Genomic DNA, 25,388 nt, shown 5'->3' with positions numbered 1-25,388 from the left:
ACTGACATCTTACATTCATGTATATTCTTAACCTGTTGTAGATACAATCAAACCTCTCTAGGAGTCAGGGCAGTTCTGAAACTCAACACAGCTCGTGGTAACAAAGAGGGCAATAAAGCATTTTTGAAGGTATATATATTTATATGAATTTCCAAATGTCTGATTTTGCAAGGATGGTTTCAGCACAATATGAAAATCTTGACTAAAGTACATTAATTTAAGTTTTGATTTTCGACCAAAGTTGCACTAGGCATTATGTTGACCAATGAATTTTCTTACTGATGCTTGTACATGAAATTATGAAACACCATATTTCTTAAACCTATGTCATACTATGAGACTGATAAGCCGTATTTATAAAGAAGAAACAGTACAAATGTAGCATGTGAGATGTACATGTATATTCATACAAGAAGACGTCTTTTCTTGAGTGTTTGGAAATTAACATTTTAAGTTAATAAAGTATAAAGCACAGTAACTATTTTGTAAAGGGTTTGATTGGTATTAAAATCATCTCACTGGACAGACTATAAGATGATACCGAGTTCCTTGTCATGGGATTTATGTAAATTACAATTTTTATTTTACAACTTGCAAAGCCGCAACAAGTTAGTTGTACACATAGTTATGTTTTATTTAATACAGGATACAAATGAATGTGATACAGATGTTATCCAACATTGTCTATTAGCTGGTGTTAAAAAAGAAACATTAGATGCATACTTGAAAGAGGCCAAGGATGAGTACTTGGTATGTAACTATTAAAATGCTAATGAATAATGTAGCTATTTACATTCTGATATGTAAATATCAAAAACTAAGGTACAGAACCCTGTTGCATAAATAGTCCTCAATTTTCATGTTTTTATCAGGAATGAGAACTGCTAACCATACACGTAGATAGGACACAAAGAAATAATACCCTTTTTAAATAAGTATTTTCAAAGGTTTAGATTGTTATTAAAATACATGTATCAGTTAAAATCAGTTATATAATATATCTGTTTAGAGCTGCAGACTTTCATAATAATTTAAACCATCACAGGTGTATGAAACCTGAAGGATACATTCATAATTTTCATTGTGTTATCATACAAGTATCTAAATTCTAATTGATCTTTTTTTCAGGAAATTTTTAAGATGTGTAGCATTTAGGTTGGCTTTAGAAATGCAACATTAGGCTATATAGGAAAATCATCTATAAAACTGTGCTTTGAATGTTTCAGAGAACCAGCGTACATGAAAATATTCACTATGCTGTTAGTCGAGGACATCTGGAGCTTTCTGCAAAGCTGATGGACGATGCCTTCAAAAATGGGGGATATGGATTTAATTTTCTCCACAGAGATGTAAATATTACCATATCTCTCCTTCGTGTAGTTCTTAAATGACAGATAAACATTTCAACAACGAATATTACCCATATTACTTTAACAGTTGGTGCTACATATTTCAACATACATGTATTTGATCTCTTGACCTTGATTTTGGAGTTTGACCTTCTTTTGCAAATATTTGCACAACTTAATCCTTGACCAAAACTTTTGATCACTTGATGCTAGGGCTGTTGTATTTCACACGTTTTTTCCTTGTGATAAGAGCTTTTCTTGGGTACCTGCATTTTTGATCTCTTGGAGTTTGACCTATGTTTGAAATACTTAAAACTTGCCAAGAACTTTTTAAACAATTGGCGCTAAGGCTTGTAAATTATTTGTAACAAAACCTTTCGTTAGGTACCAAAATTTTTTATCTCATGGCCATGTCCTTGACCTACTTTTGAAAAGCTCTAACATTGGTCATAATTTCTGAAACATTAGTGCTAGAGCTTTCATATTTCACATGTATTCCTTGCCACAAAACCTTTCTTTTGGTACCAACAGTTTTTACCTGATTACAGTAACCATTGAGTTTGACCCTCATTTGAAACACTTTATTGGCATAGAGCTGCCATACAGGGCATCCATGTTTACAACACATTTTGTCTTATGTTTCAGGTTCTGAATTTTACAACTGAAGACCTCAAACCATTTCAAAGTGCATCTGTAAGGAAAAAGCCACTTGACAATGCTATGGTATGTTTAAAAAAAAGGTTTTAAATTTCAATCATGTTTATATGCACAAGTGCAAAATCATGTTTTCATCCAACTGTTACATAGAAAAAAATCTTTTCTCCAAAAAGAACAATGAACATGAAAAAAAGACCTTATGAAATAAAATGGCATGTAATTAAGTTAAAGTTGAACTTAAATTCCACATTCTTGTTGGATGTGTGTCTACTAGTTTCCAAAAATTCTAAAATAAATAAAAAATAATAATTTCTGTAGATGACCCCAATGCACTGTGCCTGTATAAATCCAAATGTCAAATACCTGGAAAAACTTTTGGCTGTTGAACCTGACTATACCATTGAAGACAAGTATGGTAGGAGACCTGTTCATTTTGCTGCAGCTTGTCAGGGAACAGGGCCTCTGGAGCTGCTTTTAAAGAAGTATGTGTCAACTTTCTTGATGTCAAATATTGAAAATAATGACTACAATTTGAAATGTTTAAAAAAATGTATATAAAATTTTTCTTTTTCAGAGGAGCCACCCCTAATGATGTGACAAGAAGAAAGGTTACTCCCTTACATTTTGCCTGTTATGCAGGTCGGGCTGAGAATGCTGACATTCTCATTGAAAAAGCAAAATCAAGTAAGTTTTGAGTGGGATAATCATAAATTAAAAAAAAAATGTTTTTTTATATATATCTAAGTTCTTTTGATAATGTTGTTTTTGTTCCTTTAATATTGTAACTAAGCCAGACAGAAAACATATCTGTACATGTATTCTTCTAAATTTTAATTTAAATTGATACTTAAAATTTAGAAGAATACATGTACAATTTAAATTATTACTTGTTGTATCAAATTAAAGTTACTTCAGTACAAGATTGGGCATTAGATATTGTCCTTATTAGACCTTTCCTAAATGTATATTCTTGTAAATACATTTGTATCAAAACAAAATTGATTATTGCAGAGAATAAAAGATTAAACAAATTTTTAATTTAAATTGTTACTTAAAATTTAGAAGAATACATGTACAATTTAAATTGTTACTTGTTGTATCAAACTAAAGTTACTTCATTACAGGATTGGGCATCAGATATTGTCCTTATTAGACCTTTCCTAAATGTATATTCTTGTTAATACATTTGTATCAAAACAAAATTGATTATTGCAGAGAATAAAAGATTAAACATTTTTCTGTGAGTAAGAAGGGCATTTATTATATTCTAAGTAATGAGTGGACATGTATTCAGTTAAAGATTGATTAAGGAGTTCAGTGTAGGAAAGCTAGCATTCTCAATCATTTCTTTTAGAGCATCTTTGATCTTTGATCAAGCAGGTATTTTCTGTATCCTCTTGGAATTGGGTAGGAATTGGGTAGTCAGACTGTCAATCAATTTTAATAAAAAAAAAGAAAAAGAGTTCCTCTAGATCCATAAAATACCTTTAAAATACCTTTATTGACTTGGTACCATTTCTGAAAAAAGTGGGGGACATTAGTCCATTTGACAGTTCTAGTTTCATGTTAGTTCTTTAAATTTCAGTGAATACTGATGACCAGTTGACCTCTAAATGGGGAGAAGGAGGAGTGGACAGACCTACCTGGGAAACTATTTGTCCTATACACATAGCTGTACAAAATGGGGATATGGTCAGTAAATCATTGTAATGTATTGTTTGTTCATTGTAATGTATTGTTTGTTGTATGTGTAAATATTTTTTGTGTATTGGTAGAAACATACAAATTCACATTCCAGGTATGTGAAATGATCATAGAACATAACAGAGAGTTACTGATCCTGATAAAAATTTAGCACTTTTCTTCTGTGGATTGATTGTTAGTCATCAATAATCACTGATGTAAATAATTATTAAAAAAATTTGTCTTTGGAGTCAGTTCTTTGAAAAATTATTGAATGTGGCAGCTTACTGATGTGGTAAAAGGTCAAATACATTAAAGACTATATTTAAATGAGTATTTGTTTTGTAATTTTAGAAACTTCTCAATGTTCTTTTGAAACATGGAGCTAATGTCAACAAGGCACTGTCTGCTGGCAAGGACAAGTTAACTCCCTTGATGCTAGCTGCAGCTCATGGACATCTTGATATTGCAAGACGACTCATTCAGATGGGAGCCACTGTGGAACAACTAGGTATTGTAGCATTCTGCCACTATTTTCTTCACTTTTGGAAATTGTCTAGATTATGAAAGCTTTATACTTGATATTCCATTCCTTGATTTTAATTTACCAATGAATCTCTTACAGACAAATTCAAACGGTCAGCCCTAACTCATGCAGTCATGAATGGGAATGCGAATGTGGCATCGTATTTGTTGTATTTGGGGGCTGATCCCAACAGAGTTGACAGCTCTGGTAATTCTCTGGTACATTATGCTGCAGCTTATGGGTGGTACTTTGTTCTTAAATTGCTGGTCAATGAAGGTGGAGCGAAACCCAGTGTGGCAAACGATTGGCAGGTATATCATCTAATGATAAAGGTCTGTGCTATGTATTCTAAAACCTGTTGACAATGAATTGAATTATTAATGTTGCTACCTTATTTTTTCCCCTAGCTTACACCAGTAGGTGTGGCCTTTTTGAAAGATCACATGGGGTTGGTGGATTTCTTACTGAAGATGCCTGGAGTGGATGTGAATTTCAAAATTGACACAGGTATCTTATTTTGGAAAAAGTGGAATTCTGAAGGGAAAAGAGTCCACTGCTTCTCTGCTTATCAGCAGAGATAACAGTTACAGTCTATGTTAAGTGCTGAGTATGCATACACCTACACGTACCATTTATAATCGCCTATAAGTCAGATTTTTGGGAGTTAAAATTTGGTCAAAAACTGTATGACATAAGCAAGTCCTAGAAATTTTAATATCTTTCTGGAGGAGGAAATACAATAATTTTGAAATAACTCCAATGCTTCTAGGTTTTAATGGTCTTATATTTGTGTATTGTACTGGTGAATAAAAGATCAAATATTGATGTCATACCCTAAACATTCTTTGAAACACAGGTAAATATAGTAGAATACTATTAAATTAGAAACATATTCTGACAAAAAAAACTTTACCAATATATAAGTGGGTCAATTACAGATTCCTCCAAATTTAAAATCTGAAAAATGCTCCTGACTGATAAGTGACCTAACTTACAGGTGAAAAGATATACATGTAGTACTTAAGTATTTTTTCCACGAGTTTACTCATATTGAACTAGTGTTACATGTATAGAGTAAATTGGCTTTGATTAATATTTCTATACACAATTCAGAGCTGTTAACTATTATGGAAATTCTGTATTTATCCCAGATTTTAATGTCAAAACATGTATTATGGATATACATTTATTTCTGAGAATATCACCCACAGGCTATGTTCAGAATTGTATTTTTAGGTCACCTGAGTTTACTCAGGTGACCTATTGCTATCTTTTTTTGTCTGTTGTCCGTTAACATTTGAACATTTTCAGCTTCTTCTCTGGAACCACTGAACCAATTTCAACCAATTTTGGAATATAGCATTTATGGGTAAAGGGGAGTAAAATTTGTGAAATTCATGGCCCCTGCCTCCATGGAGCCTGAGGGGTGGGTCAGAAACCATCAAAATTAATGCAATCTTCAAAATCTTCTTCTTTACTCACAGACATCAAGCAGTCAAACTGTTGGCATGATTGTAATAAGCATTGACTCTACCAAAATTGTGATAGTCATGGCCCCAGGGTCAGTGGTGGGTTCTGGTGCTAGGGTAGGGCTCTGTTGAATATATAGTGAAAATGCATTATTTCTTTAAAAATGTTCTCCTCTGCTCCTGTGTATTAGGAAACAAAGTAAATGCATAGTTTTGATGAGCAAGGGTGTCTTTTCCAACATTGAGAAATGTGTGGCCCCAGGGACAGGGGGCATTACTGATTATAAAGTGGAAAATTAATGTATTTTTTCTTTGATCCTCTGCTCTGCCTCTGAGTGTTGAGTAATCAAACTTGGCAGATTATCATTTACATATTGACAAATTACATGTTGACAAAACACGAGGATAGCCTAACCATTTAAATATATTTTTTGTAAAAGGTATTCAATTGTTCAGGAAAATTAAGCCAGTGTATTGCCAAAATAAGATAACTGAAAATCTCAAATTACGGACAAATACTCAAATTGCAGATGGAAACCACAAACTTTACTGAAAACTGCAGAAAGGGGTAAACGCCTCTGACAATATTAAAAAACTTTTTTTGGTTTCAGTATTTCTGTATTCATACACATGTATTTGGTGGCCTGATGAAGTATTATACTCATGCTTTTTCATGAATTTCAGGTCAGACTCTGATCAGTATAGCTTGCAGCAGTCAAATTGTAAAGGGACTTGTGGAACAGATGTCTTTCATTTTGGATAAAGGAGCAGATCCCACAATTGTTGACGTCGATGGGTTTAATGCTGTAAGTATAATTCATATAATATTGCTTGTTTACTCATATTTTAGTTTGCTGCATTTTTGAATGATTAGTAAATTATAATTTTTAAAAAACATTTTTACCATGTTTTGATAGACCAGAATGTTGAAGTTATTTTTTCTTTGTTATTTTCAGTTGCATCATTTGAGTAATAATACGGTTTTGAAGGTATGTACATATACTGTACTTTTCAAAGTGCACTATTTTGTGATTTGAGCCTTAAAATTTATTGAAGACGATTTGATTAACTTTAATTTTCAGGATGATTCACGGATGGATATTACCATAAGCATAGCTAAGCTGCTGATAAAAGCAGGTTGTAGTCCAAAGGCAAAAACCAAAACTGGACAAACTCCTATCATGCTGGCACTTACAAAGGTAAGAATGAACAGTCTGCCAAATAGTAGATTTTGTCATACATTTTGGACTCCTACACAGGGAGGGGGAGAAGATTTATGTTTTATGTATACAATTAACAATATTTCTTAAAAGACTTGCACATATAATTGTATCCCAAACAGCATTTTTTCACAACACAAAATTGTATAGAAAGGAAATTTTTTCCTATCAAGATTTTATCGAGTGTAGTTTTTGTGTTGGATGCATATTAGACATGCATGCACATGAAGGTAGACTTTTTAAGGGAAAATTGTTAATTTTTTTTTAAGGTAATCAACTATATGTATACAAAGATGTTTGCAACTCACGCAATAATCAATTAGTTAATAAATTTAACATGAAGATCTTGTTCTTTTTATGTATAATAAATTTCTATCATCAATACTAATTTTTGGAATGTTTTTTTTGTAGGTCAACACAAAACTTGTGAAATTTTTGATAGAGGAGGGAGGAGCTATCACACCTGAGAAAAATGACAAGGGACAAAACTCTCTGCACTTGTTGACAACACACTGTACTTCTTATGAACTAGCATCACTCCTGAGAACTTTTCATAAAGAGGTAATTTTTAGCTGGGGCCTGAAGAGTTGATGATAAAGTGTTCCTTGACTGCCTCTTCAATGAATGTCTGTTTTGACTTTGTTGAATGGTGTTGTTTTGATCACTGAAAGAAATATCTGTGTACTTTAAAGGTATTTTTTTCCGGGGGGGGGGGGGGGGGGGGGGAGGGGGGGGGCATAATTTGAAATCACAATTTCAGTTAATCTGCAGGTAGAAAAATTGGGTGGATTTCTTAGACTGGCACTATTTGCCTTACATCATATAAATAGAGTATGTTTTTTATGGTAACGTCTATGTACATATTGTTTTAAGGACACCAGAGTTGCCCAGGTAAATTCCATTGCCTTTTAAGCTCTTGCACAATCTAACTTTATCACTTTATCTAAACTTAATTATTTATAGAATCTTAAGAGTTATTTTTTGTCCCACGCATTCAAAAATTAAATAAGACAGTAATATGGTTTGCAGTAGACATTTATTTCAGTCCTCTACCTAAATTTAAGAATTAGTTTTCTATGGAAGTGAAGTTGTATTACAGTTTCAGTGTCATTTGAGAACATGTTGAGCATACCAACAAGTTGTATAGTATTTATAAAATATACATGTATGTCCCTCAGATTAAGATTTTGTATATTGTACTTCAATAATAATTTGTAACTTACCATGGTATTAAAATATTACATTGATATTGCTTCAGTGCTAGACAGGAGATTTGGTTTTCAATTTCAATCTGCTCTTGGAAGTAACAGGCACTTGTTTAAATTTTTATTTTATTTTAATGCTGATCTGCATAAACACCTTTTTACCTCCCTTTATGGGTCACAAAACACAGGTTTGACTATGTATTGCCACAGCAGAAATCTGATGAAAGTTTTAACTTCTTACATTTAAAATACATGTAGAAAATACTCTTGAGTAATAAATATCCCTCATCTGATAAAGTTTTTCATTTTTCTGTCCTCAAAGAAACATTTAAATTGAGTTTTGTTTGCATTCATATGAAATGATATAATTGCATTTCAGGCATCTAAAAATGATGTGAAAGAAAATGGTATTGAAGAAAGTATGGACGTCGATGGTGTCAAAAATGCCCAAACAGCCAAAATTCCTTCTCTGAAGAAACAAGCCTCTTTCCAATCAGCTGTTAGTGTGCTTCAGCAGATGGCTAATGATTATGATGATCAGGGGTTCACTCCCCTTCTGTTGGCATGTGAAATGTACATGCAATTTCGAAGAGGAGGATCCTTATTTAATGTAAGATACTGTATATGTATATGGTGTCCACAGTTTTGCAGTCATCTTTAATAATAGAATCCTGTTTTATTGCAGTTTCATCTTGTGCTGTATGTACACAGGAAGTGATATTAGTTTAAACGGCTTGTTCTGAAGTAATTAAGAGATAAGCCGTTGACTTTAATCATGCAGGGCAGTTCTTTGCTTGGGCTTTTGGAAATAGATAAAGAAAAGGGTTTGGTTCAGATTATGTAGGGGGATGGTTCAGTTTATGTAGGAGGACTGGTTCAGTTTATGTAGGGGAATGATTAAGTTTAGGTTGGGGACTGGTTCAATTTATGTAGGGAAATGGTTAAGTTTATGTAGGGGACTGGTTAGGTTTATGTAGGGGACTGGTTCAGTTTATGTAGGAGAATGGTTCAGTTTATGTAGGGGAATAGTATACAGTTAAAGTATATCATTGAGGGAGTTGGCAAGATTCCAGTTCCCCAAGGTCAGGACTATTTCCCGTGGTGAAGCCGAGGGAAATAGTCCTGGTTGAGGGGAACTGGAATCTTGCTAACTCCTGCAATGATATACTTTTAACTGTTTTATTATACCGATACAAACATAAAATTTAGAGGATTCAGATAGCGTGATTTCAAAGCAGGGATTAGCTCACTGAACTAACACATGGGGATTAGTCCATTCACATATCATACCAATGTAGAAGTAAAATCTAGAGGATTACGGATAACTGAGAATTAGCTTTTGAAGCAGGGATTAGTTCACTTGACTAACGCACAGGGATTAGTCCATTCATAACGATTTCTAGGGCATTAGTCACATCTAACGATGTTATGTTATACAGGGAATATATCAGTAGAGGTATAATAATTAAGTTTATGTATGAGACTGGTTCAGTTTATGTAGGGGACTGGTTCAATTTATGTAGGGGACTGGTTCAGTTTATTTACATGTTGATGTTGCAAAAATTTTAGGATTTCTTGTTAACATAAGAATTCTAAGCAAAAAAAAATTATTCCATTGAAGGGAAGAATTACCATACAAGATTAGAATTCATCATTCAAATATATATATATATATATATATTAACTTGATAAACCAAAATTCCAGATGAAATTATTTGCCATTTCTTTTTTCAGAAACAAGAAAGTTGTGGTGACCAGTATTGTTTGGATTATATAAAGACACTTATTGAGATAACAAGGGTAAACTGTAACCAGTGTGTGAAAGAAAAGGAGAAAGGCAGATGTGGTAATTAAAGTGTATAGGATAATATTTTAGTACATACATGCACATGTGTATATATCATGTATAATGACTGTAATGCTGATTTGTTCCACTGAAAAAAATCAGCAGTTAGCATTCGGTTCTCTAAAGGAAGATAGTCAAACCTGGAAATGTCTAATTAATTGGGCAAAATCGGAATATCTAAGTGATTGATATGTTAAGCTGGGTTGATAAAATGCATGTAGGTTGGAGCAAAGACTCTCTTTGACACGTTGCTGGTATTCAACATGTATCAGTGTCAGGTATACAAAAATTTAGGTGTGATTGACAGGTAGAACAATTGTAGCTTCAAATCTTTATGAAACTTTGGTTGATATGCATTTTGATCTGTAATGAGCCTTTATACATTCTTATTTTAGGACTGTACACTCCAGTTCACTTTATGGTCCAGGCAGCTGCAGCATGGGACAATGAGGGAAAAGGCTTAAAATTTTTCGTCACACAGAAGCCAAACCTAGAGAGTGCTGAGAGTGAGGGGAAAACACCGCTTGCTCTGGCTGTGACTAAGAATTCACTAGAAATAGCTAAAATGCTGGTAAGGAACAAAATGCTAAATAAATCATGGCAGAAAAGCAATAGAATTTATTTCTGTACAAAATTGTGGTTATGTAACATTGTAATTAAATCCGCTGTGATTGTCATGAGCATTATGGTTAAAGTACAGGTAACTTCTCTTTCTTGTAGATAGAAGCTGGGGCCAAAACAGATGTTGGTTATTTTGTGAATAAAGAGAAAGGAACCAAAGTGAGCCTTGTAAACACAATAGCACTGTGAGTAATACAGTACATGTACTACATGTATATACTGTGAAATTTAATTTTTGTTGGGGGTTGATAGTTTTGGTTTTCATGATATAAAGAGACTCACAAATTCATGTCCTCCACTAAATGCAGAAACTACATATGTATTGGGGCAACACATTTTCGACCACAAAATTGCATTTTCAAGAACTAGTAATATTTAATCCTTAAACCACGAAAAAAATGACCCCACAAAATATGTGATTTTACAGTAAATGTAAAATTACCTTTTCTTTGGCAAGTAAAAGAATATTTTTTTTTCCATGATTGCCAAACGTGAAGGTATATTGCAGTTCACAACCACAAGCATTTTGTGAACATTATTGAAAAATTATTTCCTATTTCAAAATATCAACAAAAATATCTTTTTTGGTGAATACTTTTAACAACTTACCAATCAGATGCTACTTTTTACAGAAATGGAACAGATGAAATGCTGAAACTAATCTTGGCAGCTTTAAATGACATTTCAACCTGTCGAAACACAGAAACCATGAGAACACCATTACATGAAGTAGCACTCAGGACAGGTATGTATTTAGATGGTGTTACAATCAGGATATTTCTTTATCAAGCTTTTTAATTGAATTAGGCTAAAAAAGGTGTTCTTTAAAGTGGTAAAATAAAAAACAGTCTTTAAATTGATGAGAAAATTGTTTGATAATAGTAAACATGGAAGAAAAATGATAAGTGAGAATGTTGACATTCACCGTTTAAAGAAATTAACTCAAAAATATGATTGAAGATGGACTACACATTACAGTAAAACTTGTTTAGTACAAACGGATCTTGCGAATTCACGAATATAGCAAAGTTATCTTGGATTTCCAGTTATATACATGTAAATTTTATGAATTCCTTATATGGATATAACAAGTTACGGGTATAGCAAAGTAATTTCACAGGTCCCTGTGACTTCGTTATAACCAAGTTTTACTGTACATTAAAGTGTGACCGTCAGGCAGGCAATGCAAGTTTTATACATTCTACAAAAGGATGGCACTAATTTGCTATGTAGAAATCTTTGAAAATGAAATATCTGAATTATTCTTGAAAACTAATGTTTCCCAACATGACTGGTTTGGTTAATGCTTGTTTCTTGATTCATCTTGCATCTTGAATATTTCATCTCCATATTTATAAACATGTATCATTGGATGGAGCATTGGGTCTTATGGACATATTTCTAGTCAGTTAAAATTACAAAATCTTTCACAGGATCTTCAGGTGCCTTATTATCACAGAAGATCAACATAGCTGAAGCTCTCTTAAAGGCCGGAGCAGCAGTAAATGCCACGGACAAATGGAACAGAACCCCGATGCATTACTGTGTCAGCAGCAACCTAGGAACAGCTGATGCCAGCACAGCTATGGAGGAACTTCTCATTGACAACAAAGCAGATCTCTTTCTAAAGTGTAGTTTGAATAGAATCCCATTACACTACTTATTTGACAAAGTTGACAGGTAATCTTTAGTGCCATATTTTTTTTTTCAAGCATATAGAAAAAATAATTGATTACATCAGGCTTATATATAAAATTTAATATGGAGGTACAATAATTATCGTGTACATGTAGGACAGTTTTAACAGTTACAATTACATGTTCATATGACAATCCTTTCTTTTTTTCTTCATATTTAAAAATGTAATGTATTATTAGATTTGGCAAGTCCTCAACTTTGGACCCAATAGAACTGTGTACAGTGCTGACCAGTGCCATGAAAGGGGAACATGTTGATGATGCAGATAAAAACGGGCAGTCAGCTCTTCATTTAGCAGCACAAAGGGGAGCCACAATCTGCTGTATCCATCTCCTTCAGCAGGTGCCTGAGAGATTTACATGAAACACATAGTTTTTGAACTTGCATAGTGTTCGTCAGAGATCGTTGTAATGTGAATAGAAGCAAAGTAAATGAATTTGTGAAGGAAACAAGTCTAAAGAAATTTTTTTTCTTTGGTGCAAACCTGTAAATTTTAACTTCATTTGTTAATCTTCTTTTAGAGAAATGTGGAAATAAACAGGAAAGATATCAATGGTAACACCCCATTGAGTTTAGCTGTTAGCAAAGGTCATGATAGGTAAGAGAGTTCTTAATTAAATTTTCACTTATATATACAGTAGTTTAGCTTGTATTTTCACGCTATGCTATTTTTGCCCTTTCATAAAAGGATTTTACCTTATTTTAAATTCTCCCAGACATAGGTATTTTAAAAAAGCTATTTATGTTTCTGGTGAATTTGGCATGTTTTGTATTTGCGCACAGATCATGAGGAATAAGTATATGGGTCAAAATTTTATCAGTATAAAGTATGAGAGAATACCAAGCTACATAACGTATCCTGATTTTGATTTTAGTTGTGCAATAATGTTGATCCAGAAGGGAGCAAGTGTGAATGAGAAGGTAATACACGAGGCCCTGAAGTTTGAGGATACGGAGACCAAACCCCCAGAGCCTCACAACTGGGTGTGGAAGCATGCCAAACAAGTAGAAGTTGTAGAGAAAAAGGAATTCTCAGTATTTCAGGTCAGTTTTATTTGGTGTTTAAAGCATTAGGTTGATGTACATGTAAACATGAAAATGCTTTCTTTGGTTGTTAGTATGGGAATTAATGTTGCAGCTGTTGAAGAAAAAATACATAAGCTGCTTACGCAGGTTATGTGATTTTTTTTTTTTGCCTTAGCAGCAATGTTAATTCCCATACTAACAAAGAAAGAAAGACATTTTATTGTTACATATCGATAATACAACATCAAACATACTTGACCCTCTTCTGCTTAACAATTCTTTGATAGCTGCCGATGTTACAAATTTGTTAACTTGTTGCTGCAACCGCTATTGTGTAAATCGGAAAAGGAAGTGATGTGATTGTCTTAGATAGGTCTTGCCAAAGTATAGCTGTAGAACTGTAGTGACCCTAACGCTACAGATCCCTTAACGTAAATAAAGTGCAATTTACGGCGCAAGATTTCCTTTGAAGATGTATTTTGCCACTTTCAAGCATTGGTCAATCAACGATATCTATATATATTTTATCCCCCTCCTTACCCTTTATTGTCGTCTCTTCAAACCAATAAACTCGCTTGTTGTGAATTTATTGTCGGATGGCATAACAAGTTTATTGGTCTGTAGAGACGACTATAAATGGTTAGAAGGTGGATAAAATATACAGGTTGGTTAAAGAATATGTCTAGAATTAGGGGATGAAAGGTCGTTGATTGACCAATGCTGGAAAGTGGCGAAATGCATCCCAAAAGTGCACAGGAAATTTTGCGCCGTAAATTACACTTTATTTACATTACGGGATCTGTAGCGTTAGGGTCAAAGACTAAAATATAAAACCATAACACTACAGTACTACAGCTAACCAAAGTAAAGTTGCAGTATTGTTAACTTGTACCTTTATGTTTACAAAAAGTATAAATGTACCAACAACAGTATGGCCATTTGTCAATTATTAATTAATTGACAATTAGGTGAGATAATTTAATATTATGATAAAATAATCTGTCTTATTTGATTATTTATATAGACATACATACATGCATGTGCATTCTAACGTCTACAAGTGTTCAAGGAATATAAATTAGAAGGGTTTTACCCTTCTGATATATATTTTTTTTACCAGAATAACCCTTTACATAGTCCTATTGTTTCTTAAGATTGTTAATTTTTTTTGAAATCTGTGTATTATTTACATGTAGTTTAATATGTGTGTGATATTTTCTCTACAGGACTGTATTAAAAAAGAGCAGCAGGGAGTGGCCTACATGGTTCTGGAAGCAGGTGATATTAATGCCTCTATGGTCGAGGTAAATGCAATTGAAATAAAACAAATTTTACTTGTAACACATACCACACCTTTAATTAAATCTGACCTCTTGTATAGAAGTTATTCATTAGCAACTCGCAAGCTTTGCCAGATGATGATAGAAAACTCTCCTGAGCAACATTGTTTTCAAAATTATCAACCAGAGTAAATTGTTTTGAATCTTGAATGCTGTACTGAGATTGTGCAGTGTTTGTAAGGCGAAACATAGAGTAGATATGTCAACTGCAGACATTTCTGTTCCTGAGTTGTGGGAACAGAGTCTCTGTGTGTGGCAAACAGGGGTGAATTTTTGTGAAGTCCATTATACTGATATGAAACAGTGTTTGAAGATTCTTTAGTAATCTGATGGCAAAGATTGTAAGTACATTTACATGTATGTATTTTCACAGTTTATCAAGTGTACTGGTAGTTTAAGAAGAATTTATAAAGACAATTTATTTGATCACTTGAGTCTTGAGTGACTTATTGCTATCTTTATCATAAAGCATAGCTTATCCACAACCTCTGCGCCTCTGAGGTCATCAGAGTTGAAAAGAACAATGTAATCAAACTTTCATTCTGAATTTATCATTGAGATATATAGAAACTATGCAATCAAACTGTCAAAAAAAGCAATTTCTGATGACAGGCAGCCCTGAGGGTGAATAAATTCAATGTGGCAATGAGGGTGCTGAAAAGGATCAAGGACAACAGTAAAGTTCACATGCTGAATGAGAAAAAACAGAATTTGTTCCACATTCTGGCTCTCTGTGATATCACACCCAATGAGGTGGAGTCACAGTACCAGGTAAGACCAATATACAACTTCACGTACCCAGTCAGTAACTTGGAGTCTTTCTTGTAGTCCAATTGGGGATGCTGGAGGTTTCCTAGATTGGATAGTAAATATTACAGTATACAAATATAAATATATGATACCCTTGATAATATTGTTTAGAAAAAATTGATACTGTTTGTGCTGTAGATTAAAAAAACTGTAAGTATAGAATGGAATAAGTTACCTATATGATAACATGTGGAAATTGGTAACACTGTTGCAAGGGGAACAACTGGAGAGTAATTCTGGCTAAGAGTTTTAATCTGTTTTTAAAAAGAATATGTACTGTATGAATGTACAAGTACACAGATGACACTTTTATGATTGTAATTAAGAAATTAATTATGTCATGTTTTGTTAGAATATATCAGAAATTTTTACTTTGAAAAATAAAGAAAAAATTCAAAATTTGACAAACAGATGCCCAGAAAAACCTACATAATGTAGATTGGGTTGTACTGCCATGAACTTTCATGTTAGATGAGTTGAACGTGTTCACTTTTACAAATTATCAATTTTAGTGTGTAAACATGAACATTGTACAATGTACTTGCAGGTGCATTTAGTATAATTTCTGTATAATTTCTTAAAAAGTGTGAAATTTAACTGAAGTGAATGTGATTTTTAGATGGCAGAAGCTTTGAAGGCGCGTGGAGTGTCACTCAGTCAGGCTGATGAAAATGGTTGTGTTCCTCTACATTATGCAGCATTAAAGCACCAACCATATAATCTAGCCAAATTCTACATAGGTAGGGAAAAAATAGATTGGTTCTTGAGCTAAGTGGCTTGAACTGGCAACATTTTGTTTTTTGGGAAAAAATCTTTTATTTTTCCTCATTTAAGCCAAGGGTTTAAATTCAATTTTCTGATTGAGGACAGATTTCTGAAATCAAATGTCTTGTGTAATACATGTATGTTGTTGATAGCTTATTTTTGATACTTTGATTTCTCCCAAATACTTTAATCCAAGTATTATTTTAGAAAACATTTTTACAAATACAGATTAAAATGAATGATTGGTTAAAAAAAAGAGCTAAAGGAAATTTGTAAAATATGTAAACTCAAGGATAATTACCGCAAATTAAGTTTGTTTACAGTTACTAGGCTAATTTATTTGCCTGCACAAAGCATTTGATTTGATTTTTTAAATATACAAGTATTGCTTTAGCCTGAGAACCACTTTTTAGCTCTATTTGCAAGAGATAAGTAGAGCATATGATAAGATGTCCATTGTTCAATACCTCTACTACCAGAGTACCTGTCAGTCTGTAAACAGTTATTCAAAAGGCGACTTCTACAGTTTGATCCAATTTCTTGTCATACTTTTCCAAGATACATATTTTTTTTCAATCAGCAGTGTTGCCATGATTACTGAATTTTGAAACTTATTTTAAAACTCTACTCCTACAGCTTTGATCTATTTTCAGTAAATCTTGGTATACACAATTAGACCACACCAAGATTTACAATTCTGTACATTGGTTTTGTTTTCACTTAAGTGGGTGTTGCCTTGATTACAAAAAAAACAAAACAAAACATAGAAATAGCTGCAATTTTTTAGGCAAAGCTAGAACCTATTGAAAAATCTTTGATTATGAATGAAGTATGAAATTGTAATATAGCTACAAGAATAAAAACTTTAATTAGATTTTATTTTGACTTACAGAAAATGACAAAACCTTTGAACCAAACAAGAAAGACAAGTTTGATAGGACAGTACTGGCAGCATATTTCTGGGGCTTTGATTTCACAAAAGCCTTATCAAGTGAAAGCGAGTAAGTAAAATTGCTTTTCTTAATAAAGTCAGTGAACATTTAGAAAGCATGTATCTAATATAGCATCATTTGCTAAATGCACTTGAGTTTTCATGGGATATATTTTTTGACAGAAAATGGCTGAAACTATTAAGTGATAGAGGAGCTAGTTTGGACTTTTTATGTGATTTCCCAATGCCTGATTATCCAAGTTTTGATGTCATATCAAAAGACACTCCTAACTACTTGACCACTGCCAGCTCATATAGAATCTCACCCCTAATTCAAGCCATCAGTGGCTTTCACTTTGAACTGAGCAAGTACTTGCTGAAGCATGGAGCCTCGGCTAACTTTGCTGACAGTCAGGGAATCACACCAATGATGCATGCAGTGAAAAAGGTACATGTATATTGCAAGGTTGCTTGAAAGGAAAGTAAAAGTAGATTTTTTCCACAAAGGTGTATTTAAATTGCTTTTGATAGGACAATATTGTTTTTTAAATGTATTCTTTTATTGTTTTGTTATGTAGTTTAATAAGATGTTTTCGCATTTTTTATAAGCCAAATTGTGTGTTAAGTATTGCAGATATTACCTGACATCATTAGACATGTACATGTAAGTATTTACTGATTTCAGAATGATGTCAATCTTGTTAAATTGCTGCTTAATAATTCCTACTGTCATGATGGGGAAACGAGTAATAGCCCCCAAGTAGGAAAAGTTCCCTTCTCTCTGTCAAAACAACACTCGCGCCATGTCTTCCAGATCAGACCAATCGATGATGATGTATCATCTGAGAAAGAAGAAAGTGAGGAGGAGGGTGAGCTATTAATAGCTTAACTATAATACTTAAAGATATACATGCTATATAAATGCCAATTTTTTTTATGTGAACAAAATGCTTAAGTTATTTGAGAAACATTGTGTAATGAAAAAAAAAATACTTTCCACAAAGTTTTATTAAATTATCTGTTGCAATTTCAAAACTGTTAAGCAAGATCTGCAATTACTAATTGCTGCCTTTTCTTGAATATTGATGAAGTGCAAAAACAGTTTAGAAATGCATGTCCACGGAAATGAAAGACGACGAGGTACATTGCATTTTGACTACAATTATCAATAAAAGGATAATATCTGTCATTACAGAGTAGATGGTGAATACCGACTGCTTAAAAAGATTAGTATCATTTGCCATCCATGTCAAAGTTATTGTATTTTTATTGTATACCAAAAAGCTTACATCGTTTTCTTGACGCCATGTTTATCGATCTAAAAGTAGCAGTGGTGTCTCGTGATGCATAAATTTAAATAGAGGCATTACTTTCCTGGAAGGAAAATAAATAATTATAATTTGACATCTTTATAACGTGTTCACTTTCGATTGTGTAATTTACAGCATTTTCATAACTTAATGTAAAATAAATATATTTCCAACTTTATTTTTAACTGACGCAAATTGTAGCATGTATATCTTTAAGCTTTAACAATAATTGAAAATTTGACGATGTCTCATCTACGTGTATATAAAATACATGTAACAGGGTCTCCAGTGTGTCCAAGGTATTTAAACAATAAAAACTAAGAACTACAGTGTGTTACTTTTAATGTTGTTAAGCATATTAAAGGAGATGAAATAATAGCAGTAAAATTTTATGTTATAATGAATTGAAAGAAATAAAATCTTATTCAACTTAAACATGTATATTCATACACAGCCAGGTAAAATTTTACTTGAGTACTTCTTGTGCTGAAGAAAAAAAAACAAAGATGCACACACTGTACATGTAGTTTTGTTACTTGCTGCACTATTGCAAAACTTCGAAGTTTCAAGTTCTGTTAAATGTATTTTCTAGCTAGTATTTTCATTTTTTCTTAATTGTGAATTTTCAGAAAATGAGCCATTTGAATCTGAGAAAGAGGAAAGTGATCAGGAGCAAAATGAAAATGGTAAGTACTTGATTATTTACAATATAGATTAAAAATATCTGACTTACTATTATTCCTGTAATGCATTACTGACAGAAAAATTGGGAATCAACATTAGTACATGTAGCAAGCAGAAATAACATTTGTTATATAAATACATGTAATAAGATTTAAAACAGATTTCATGCTTAAATAATTTTTTGTCACATATAGGGAATTGATTTCTTCTGTTTATGATTTACGGAGAGAAGTTTCATATTTACACAATTTATATTTGTAGAGGATGAAGTTGAGAACTCGGACCACAGTGATGAGGATGAGGACAGTGATAGAGATACAGACATCTTAGAGGAGGAGGAGGAAGAAGAAGAGGAGGAGGTGCCAGAGAGGTTCCCCTCTATCATCAAAATCACCTCAAAGGAGAAGTCTATAAGCAAAGAAAAGAGTCAAACAGGTAAACAGTACTCCATGCTAAAGAAATAATTTTTTGGTTCAGTTTATGTGGTAGGAGGGTACACCCAAGTAAAATTGGGGAATATTATGAAGATTATAACAAAATGCAAACAAATACTTATATTTTGGAGAGATACGGAAAATGGGAGTTATTGTACAAAATATAGAATATAGAATGTAGGTACTAGCTTTTAAAAAATTCATCCCCATGAATAATTTGTTTTGCATATCAAGTTCATAATGAATGGTGGAGTGTAATAGCAATTTGAAGGATTGAAAAATTATGCAGAGCTGATAGTTTTACTTTGGAATTGACAAATAAACAAAATTATTTCAAAATCTTCTCAGTTTCAGAAAATGAAAAATGGTGGGAAGCAAACAAAGAAAAGACAATTACAAAAACGAGTGACGTTAATGTGAATGCTACTGACCAGCAGGGATGGACAGCCGTGCATCACACTGTGTGTCCACTGGAAGTGGGAACTTTTGATAATGTGGAAATTCTGACTGTTCTTGCAAAATGTGGAGCAGAAATACAAAAGAAGGACCATGCTGGGTTATCTCCCTTGGATCATGCATTGATCCGTGGGGCATGTAAATTGGCAGCCGTTCTTCAGGAACTCTCTGGTGTCGAGAAGGACAAAATGGTTAGAGAAATTACTAGTATTTACATATAACTTCTTAAGGAGCAACAAAATTGTGCATCATTTAAATGAAAAGAGTAAAAGCATTTATGTGTACTGTATAAATGCACAATAGGTTCGTTGGTTCATTATTTATTTATGATGTACATGAATATAAAATAATTTTCAGCTTGGAAAATTTATTTATGAATAATTTTTTTTTTTTATTCAAAGGAGAAACCAACCTTTGCAAGCAATTCTGAATTAAATGACAATCTGTTGAAAGCAGACAAGGTAGATTATCATGCTGATGCTGAAGCTCTTCTCAAAAAGTATGCTGCAGAGGATATGGAGGTTGATGGAAAGCTGGAGAAGAAAGTTTTACCAGACAGTTGCTGTGCCCTCAAGAATGTAGGGTAAGGCTTTACAAGCAGAAGTGGTGTTTGTCTATTTTATTTAGTTGACATCCGTAATATAGTATTTTTAAAGCTACTTTTATAACATTGTATTAAGAATTCAAATCTCGTTTGATTCATACCAGAAAGGAGATCGGCGAACATAGCGTGCAGAAAGCCTATAGCTTCAGATATATATATAAAAATCATGTTCAGTTTGTGAATTTAGTATTTAGAGTAAAGTTCTCATTATTGAAATTTATGAAATTATGATAAACAAAACTTTTCTGAGGAAAATTTTCTCGGCAAAATTTATTCTTTTATTAAAAAAATTAATATGTGGTATTCATGGGGTTCAAACCCTGGCAATAAAAATCCTGAGTATTATTTTCTTTCGAGACTAGCACGCTAACCACTAGACTACACAAGTCCTGATGAAGAGCGGCATTTAAATCATGTTTGTGATATGACCCTTGACTTAATGGACTTCAAGTATTTCTTGAAAAGATGCGAATGTTATGTCATAAAAGTATATTTTTAAGGTATAGTGGGTCATTGCTCCATATTTTTGGTAACCGAAAAATGTATATTTTTATGCAAACTTTGAGGATTAACTTTCAAAAAGGTGGAGTGAAGACCCACTCATATTGAAAAATAGCATTATAGTATGAGAAAATGACTCTTTTTGCCCGCTTTAGTGTCAGGGCTCGACATTAACGCTTGTCCGGTACCAGTGAAAAAAAATTACGGACAAGTGAATATTGCTGGGCACTTGTCCGATTGGACAAGTGCATTTTAATATAAAGGAGTCTCTAAAGAGTCTCTAAATTATTAAAAAAAAAAAAATGACGGTTGAAAGTTAATCGGTAGTTTCAAGACGGAAGCTGTACATAAAATCCGGACTTCGATCCCGATAGCGATTGCTATTAATTGAGTTCACATTCGATCGGGATCGAAGTTCACTAATTGCATACTACTGAAAAGGCATGGAACTTACGAACTTAACGAAGTTTGGTTCACTTGTGGACATTTATGTTGTTGTCAGACCAGAAAGATTACCCCGGTAGATAAAATTTCGTTTTATGTGTTTGTTGTATTTATCAATAACATTACGAATCAGTCAAGCACATGTCATGTGTAATGGACTTTATTTTAGTTTTCCAGTTGACAGTATTAGATATTTATTGAATTTTTTTCGGACAAGTGAAGTTGAAGTTCGGACAAGTAAATGTCTTGGTCACTTGTCCGAATGGACAAGTAGGAAAAAAAGTTAATGTCGAGCCCTGAGTGTGTGTCTAATATTTCTCAGGCAAATAATTTCAATCTTTGAGGGATTTTTGCAAATTATAGAGATTTTATATAAAGTATACTTTAATGTTAGACGAAATATCAAGGAAAATTTTGATATAATTGAAATTTCATGTTTGTCACACTATAGGCTTATCGCTCGTCATGTTCACCCATCTCCTTTGAAATAAAAATGCTCAACATTTTTAATTATTCATGAACATGAAAAAGAATGATTAAGTACCTTCAAAGAAGATTTGTTATTTTTTATTTGGAACAGGGAGGTTGTTTATGATGAGTCTCAGGGAATAGCTTATGATGCCTTGTTATCCAAGGTGGATGTTAGTCACGGAGCATGGGGCATGTACAACTTCTATAGACTCCAGGTAAGGTGTGACATCACTGAATTTGTAAACTCCAGTAGATTTGTTACATCACTTAAATATAATATTGTAAACTTCAGGAAATGTGCGATATAATTGGGTTATACATGTATGTACAATGTACAACATCCTAAACTTCATACCTGAGTTACATGTACAATATTGTAAACTCCATGCAGTGTGTACAGCATTGAATTAAAAGTACAATATCCTAAACTGCATGCAATGTGTACAGCACTAAATTGCATGTACAATATCGTAAACTCCATAAAATGTGTACAGCACTGAATTACATGTACAACATTGTAAACTCCATAGAATAAGTAACATCACTAAATTACATGTACAATACTTTAAATTTCATAGAACGTGTAACATGACTGAATTACATGTACAATATTGTAAACTCCATTGAATGTGTTACATCACTGAATTACATGTACAATACTGTAAACTTCATAGATTGTGTAATCATGTACTAATTGTTAACTCCATAAAATGGGTATCATCTCTGAATTACATGTACAATATCGGAAACTCATAGAATGTGTTACATCACTGTAACACCACTAAATTACATACATGATATTGTAAACTCCATAGAATATCTAACACCACTGAATAACATGTACAATACTGTAAACTCCATAGAATTTTGTAACATCCCTGAATAACGGACATTTATTACTGGATTTTTGTCATATGGAGAATGTTTTTCAACCCCCAAATTTTTTAATAAACATGAAAAGTTGGATGCCAGCAATAGAAAGACAACACCAATAAAGTTGGTTCTTGATCAAATGTGCAGGTTTGAAATTTCAAATTTGATACATCTGCAAACATCTTTATGTGCAAGATGACAGGTGCTTTTCTACATTTCTCTCACATGAAAGGCACACGAAAGTAGGGCTGAGACAGGCCCGTAGGAAGCAATTTCAGTTTGGGGGGGCACAGCCATACATTTTCAGTTGAGAGGGGGCAGTATCGACTACCAAAAATTCCTTGACATGCAAAAAAAAAAAAGTCATTAGACATTTTTATTGAGGGGGCACATGCGTATAATAGCTATGTTTTCTATAGTAATCTATATATCGGCAAAATTATTGGCCCCCCCCCCCTCCCCCCCAGTTCCTGCGGCCATGTGAAACGATTCACCAAAATATCGATATTGTTCAATATATTATCTCGATTCAATGTTCGATTCACTATCTCGATTTTCAGTTCTATACATTTTTTAAAAATTGGGTTCGGTAACTCCTTAAAAATAGATCGGGTTTGACTTTGTTTTAATAGTTTGACACTCAGAGGGAGAAAATGGTGACAGAGAAAGTTTCAAAGCAGGCTGCCACTGCTAGTATTGACACGAACAAAGTGCTCTTTTAATCTACAGAAGCACAAGTAGTGCTCTTTATTGTATCACCACCTTTTACTTGCCTTTTGAAATCTGAATACGTGTTTTCTTTAACCTTATGATTTGTTTCTTTTTTAAAATGTATCGTATTGAAAAAATTGAATTGTGACACAAGTATCGCGATACATATCGTATTGCAGAGGGGGGCGTATTGTTTCAACCCAACATGAAAGCTCAAGGAATACCTATACATTTCGTATATCAAAGGTCAGGATACTTCAGTAACTTGTATAGTTTTAAAAACTACAATTTAATTTGGATTAACATAGATTTTCTGTTGTAGATTGTGTATCAGAAGGGAATTGATCTGTATATACTGTTCACACGCTGGGGTAGGATAGGAGACTCGGGACAGTATCAGCACACTCCATTCCACTCTAAAGCTGAAGCTGTGACCGAATTCTGCAAAGTCTTCAGATCAAAGACAGGAAATACATGGGCCAGTGTCAAAAAGTAGGTATTATTTGTAATAGACAGAGTCTGTACATGTATTTGTTTTTTGTATTCACATACAAGTATTAAAGCCATGAAAGACTGAAAATTTTTGTTACACTTAAGAGTGCCGTCGTTAACACATCATGGGGCTTAATCAGAGTCTACTCTTTGGAATTTGGAGGGTGGATCTGTAAAGCTTGAAATTATATAAATACTGGTGTATTCTGTTTTACATACACATTTTGTTTGGGTGAAATTTGAAATTTTTATGACCTCATCACATGACATGTTTATGTATGTGAGCCATTGTGAGGTTAGATGTATTTTAGTACATCTACTAGCATATGCATCTTGATGGTACCCTCGATTTAACGTGTTATCTGAAGAAAATGTGATCTTGAAAAGTTGGAAGGAGATGGAGAAAACAAATAAGTAATATGAATAGAAACATACTTGTACATTGATGCACTAGTATATGTGATGGCCTATGTCTTAATTCAACCTTAGTTACCAAGTTAATAAGTGCAAGATACCTCATGATATGCTTTAATATTTACATATAAATTATTTCAGCTTTGAAAATCATCCCAAGAAGTACAGATTAGTCCAGAGGGAACAAAAACAAACTAAAGCTCGGAAAGTTGAATTCTGTCTCAAGTCTGATATTCCTTCCAAATTGCCAAAACCTTTACAGGATCTTATGAAGGAATTGGTAATTTAAATTTTGCCTTTTTATTATACCCCAACGCCAAAGGAGAGGGGGGTATACTGTTTTACCCTTGTGTGTTTGTCTGTGTGTTTGTCCGTAACAAATTTTCATCATAGATTTCTCAGCAACTACTCATCACAGATGCTTGAAATTTTCGCACAGACTTTTTAGCTCACCTGAGCCGAAGGCTCAAGTGAGCTTTTCTGATCACATTTTGTCCGTCGTCCGTCCGTCCGTCTGTCTGTCTGTCCGTCTGTCTGTCTGTCTGTCCGTCCGTCTGTAAACTTTTCACATTTTTGACTTCTTCTCAAGAACCACAGGGCCAATTTTGACCAAACTTGGTACAAAGCATCCTTGGGTGAAGGGGAATTTAAATTGTTAAAATGAAGGGCCAAGTCCCCTCAGAAGGGGAGATAATCAAGAGAAGACAAAAATAGGGTGGGGTCATTAAAAAATCTTCTTCTCAAGAACCACAGGGCCAGTAAAGCTGAAACTTATATGGAAGCATCCTGGGGTAGTGTAGATTCTAAATTGTTCAAATCATGACCCCCGGGGGTAGGGCGGGGCCACA

General features: G+C 33.4%; 1 protein-coding gene, 1 long non-coding RNA gene and 1 other non-coding gene across 4 annotated transcripts in view; 2 read left to right on the top strand and 1 right to left on the bottom strand.

Moving 5' to 3' along the window:
• LOC133183097 (uncharacterized) overlaps positions 1-25,388 on the bottom strand; it is a 250,024-nt gene that overhangs the window by 41,749 nt on the left and 182,887 nt on the right. The gene's annotated exons all lie outside the window — the stretch shown is intronic.
• LOC133183091 (poly [ADP-ribose] polymerase tankyrase-like) overlaps positions 1-25,388 on the top strand; it is a 43,386-nt gene that overhangs the window by 6,281 nt on the left and 11,717 nt on the right. For both annotated transcript variants that reach the window (XM_061318033.1, XM_061318032.1), the window contains 36 exons: positions 42-129; positions 646-750; positions 1,227-1,349; positions 1,995-2,072; positions 2,325-2,488; positions 2,581-2,690; positions 3,592-3,698; positions 4,044-4,200; positions 4,315-4,526; positions 4,623-4,722; positions 6,369-6,490; positions 6,641-6,673; positions 6,767-6,883; positions 7,316-7,465; positions 8,489-8,719; positions 9,844-9,955; positions 10,351-10,526; positions 10,676-10,761; positions 11,209-11,321; positions 12,010-12,256; positions 12,454-12,616; positions 12,796-12,872; positions 13,150-13,318; positions 14,527-14,604; positions 15,253-15,411; positions 16,070-16,190; positions 17,108-17,216; positions 17,330-17,594; positions 17,832-18,015; positions 19,086-19,142; positions 19,402-19,575; positions 19,923-20,221; positions 20,432-20,613; positions 22,160-22,265; positions 23,957-24,126; positions 24,682-24,820. In XM_061318033.1, the coding sequence (XP_061174017.1) occupies positions 42-129; positions 646-750; positions 1,227-1,349; positions 1,995-2,072; positions 2,325-2,488; positions 2,581-2,690; positions 3,592-3,698; positions 4,044-4,200; positions 4,315-4,526; positions 4,623-4,722; positions 6,369-6,490; positions 6,641-6,673; positions 6,767-6,883; positions 7,316-7,465; positions 8,489-8,719; positions 9,844-9,955; positions 10,351-10,526; positions 10,676-10,761; positions 11,209-11,321; positions 12,010-12,256; positions 12,454-12,616; positions 12,796-12,872; positions 13,150-13,318; positions 14,527-14,604; positions 15,253-15,411; positions 16,070-16,190; positions 17,108-17,216; positions 17,330-17,594; positions 17,832-18,015; positions 19,086-19,142; positions 19,402-19,575; positions 19,923-20,221; positions 20,432-20,613; positions 22,160-22,265; positions 23,957-24,126; positions 24,682-24,820 (5,083 nt within the window). The remainder of the gene's footprint in view (positions 1-41; positions 130-645; positions 751-1,226; positions 1,350-1,994; positions 2,073-2,324; positions 2,489-2,580; positions 2,691-3,591; positions 3,699-4,043; positions 4,201-4,314; positions 4,527-4,622; positions 4,723-6,368; positions 6,491-6,640; positions 6,674-6,766; positions 6,884-7,315; positions 7,466-8,488; positions 8,720-9,843; positions 9,956-10,350; positions 10,527-10,675; positions 10,762-11,208; positions 11,322-12,009; positions 12,257-12,453; positions 12,617-12,795; positions 12,873-13,149; positions 13,319-14,526; positions 14,605-15,252; positions 15,412-16,069; positions 16,191-17,107; positions 17,217-17,329; positions 17,595-17,831; positions 18,016-19,085; positions 19,143-19,401; positions 19,576-19,922; positions 20,222-20,431; positions 20,614-22,159; positions 22,266-23,956; positions 24,127-24,681; positions 24,821-25,388) is intronic.
• On the top strand, positions 14,711-14,975 carry LOC133184053 (small nucleolar RNA U85). The gene has a single exon (XR_009720792.1). It is a non-coding gene; the product is annotated as a small nucleolar RNA U85 (small nucleolar RNA).

The sequence above is a fragment of the Saccostrea echinata genome, unplaced genomic scaffold, assembly GCF_033153115.1.
Source record: "Saccostrea echinata isolate AGI-Se365-2 ecotype Australia unplaced genomic scaffold, CSIRO_AGI_Sech_v1 ptg000009l, whole genome shotgun sequence".
Classification (NCBI taxonomy): domain Eukaryota; kingdom Metazoa; phylum Mollusca; class Bivalvia; order Ostreida; family Ostreidae; genus Saccostrea; species Saccostrea echinata.
The sequence above is the reverse complement of the archived record's forward strand: the minus strand, read 5'-3'. Positions and strand labels throughout refer to the sequence as shown.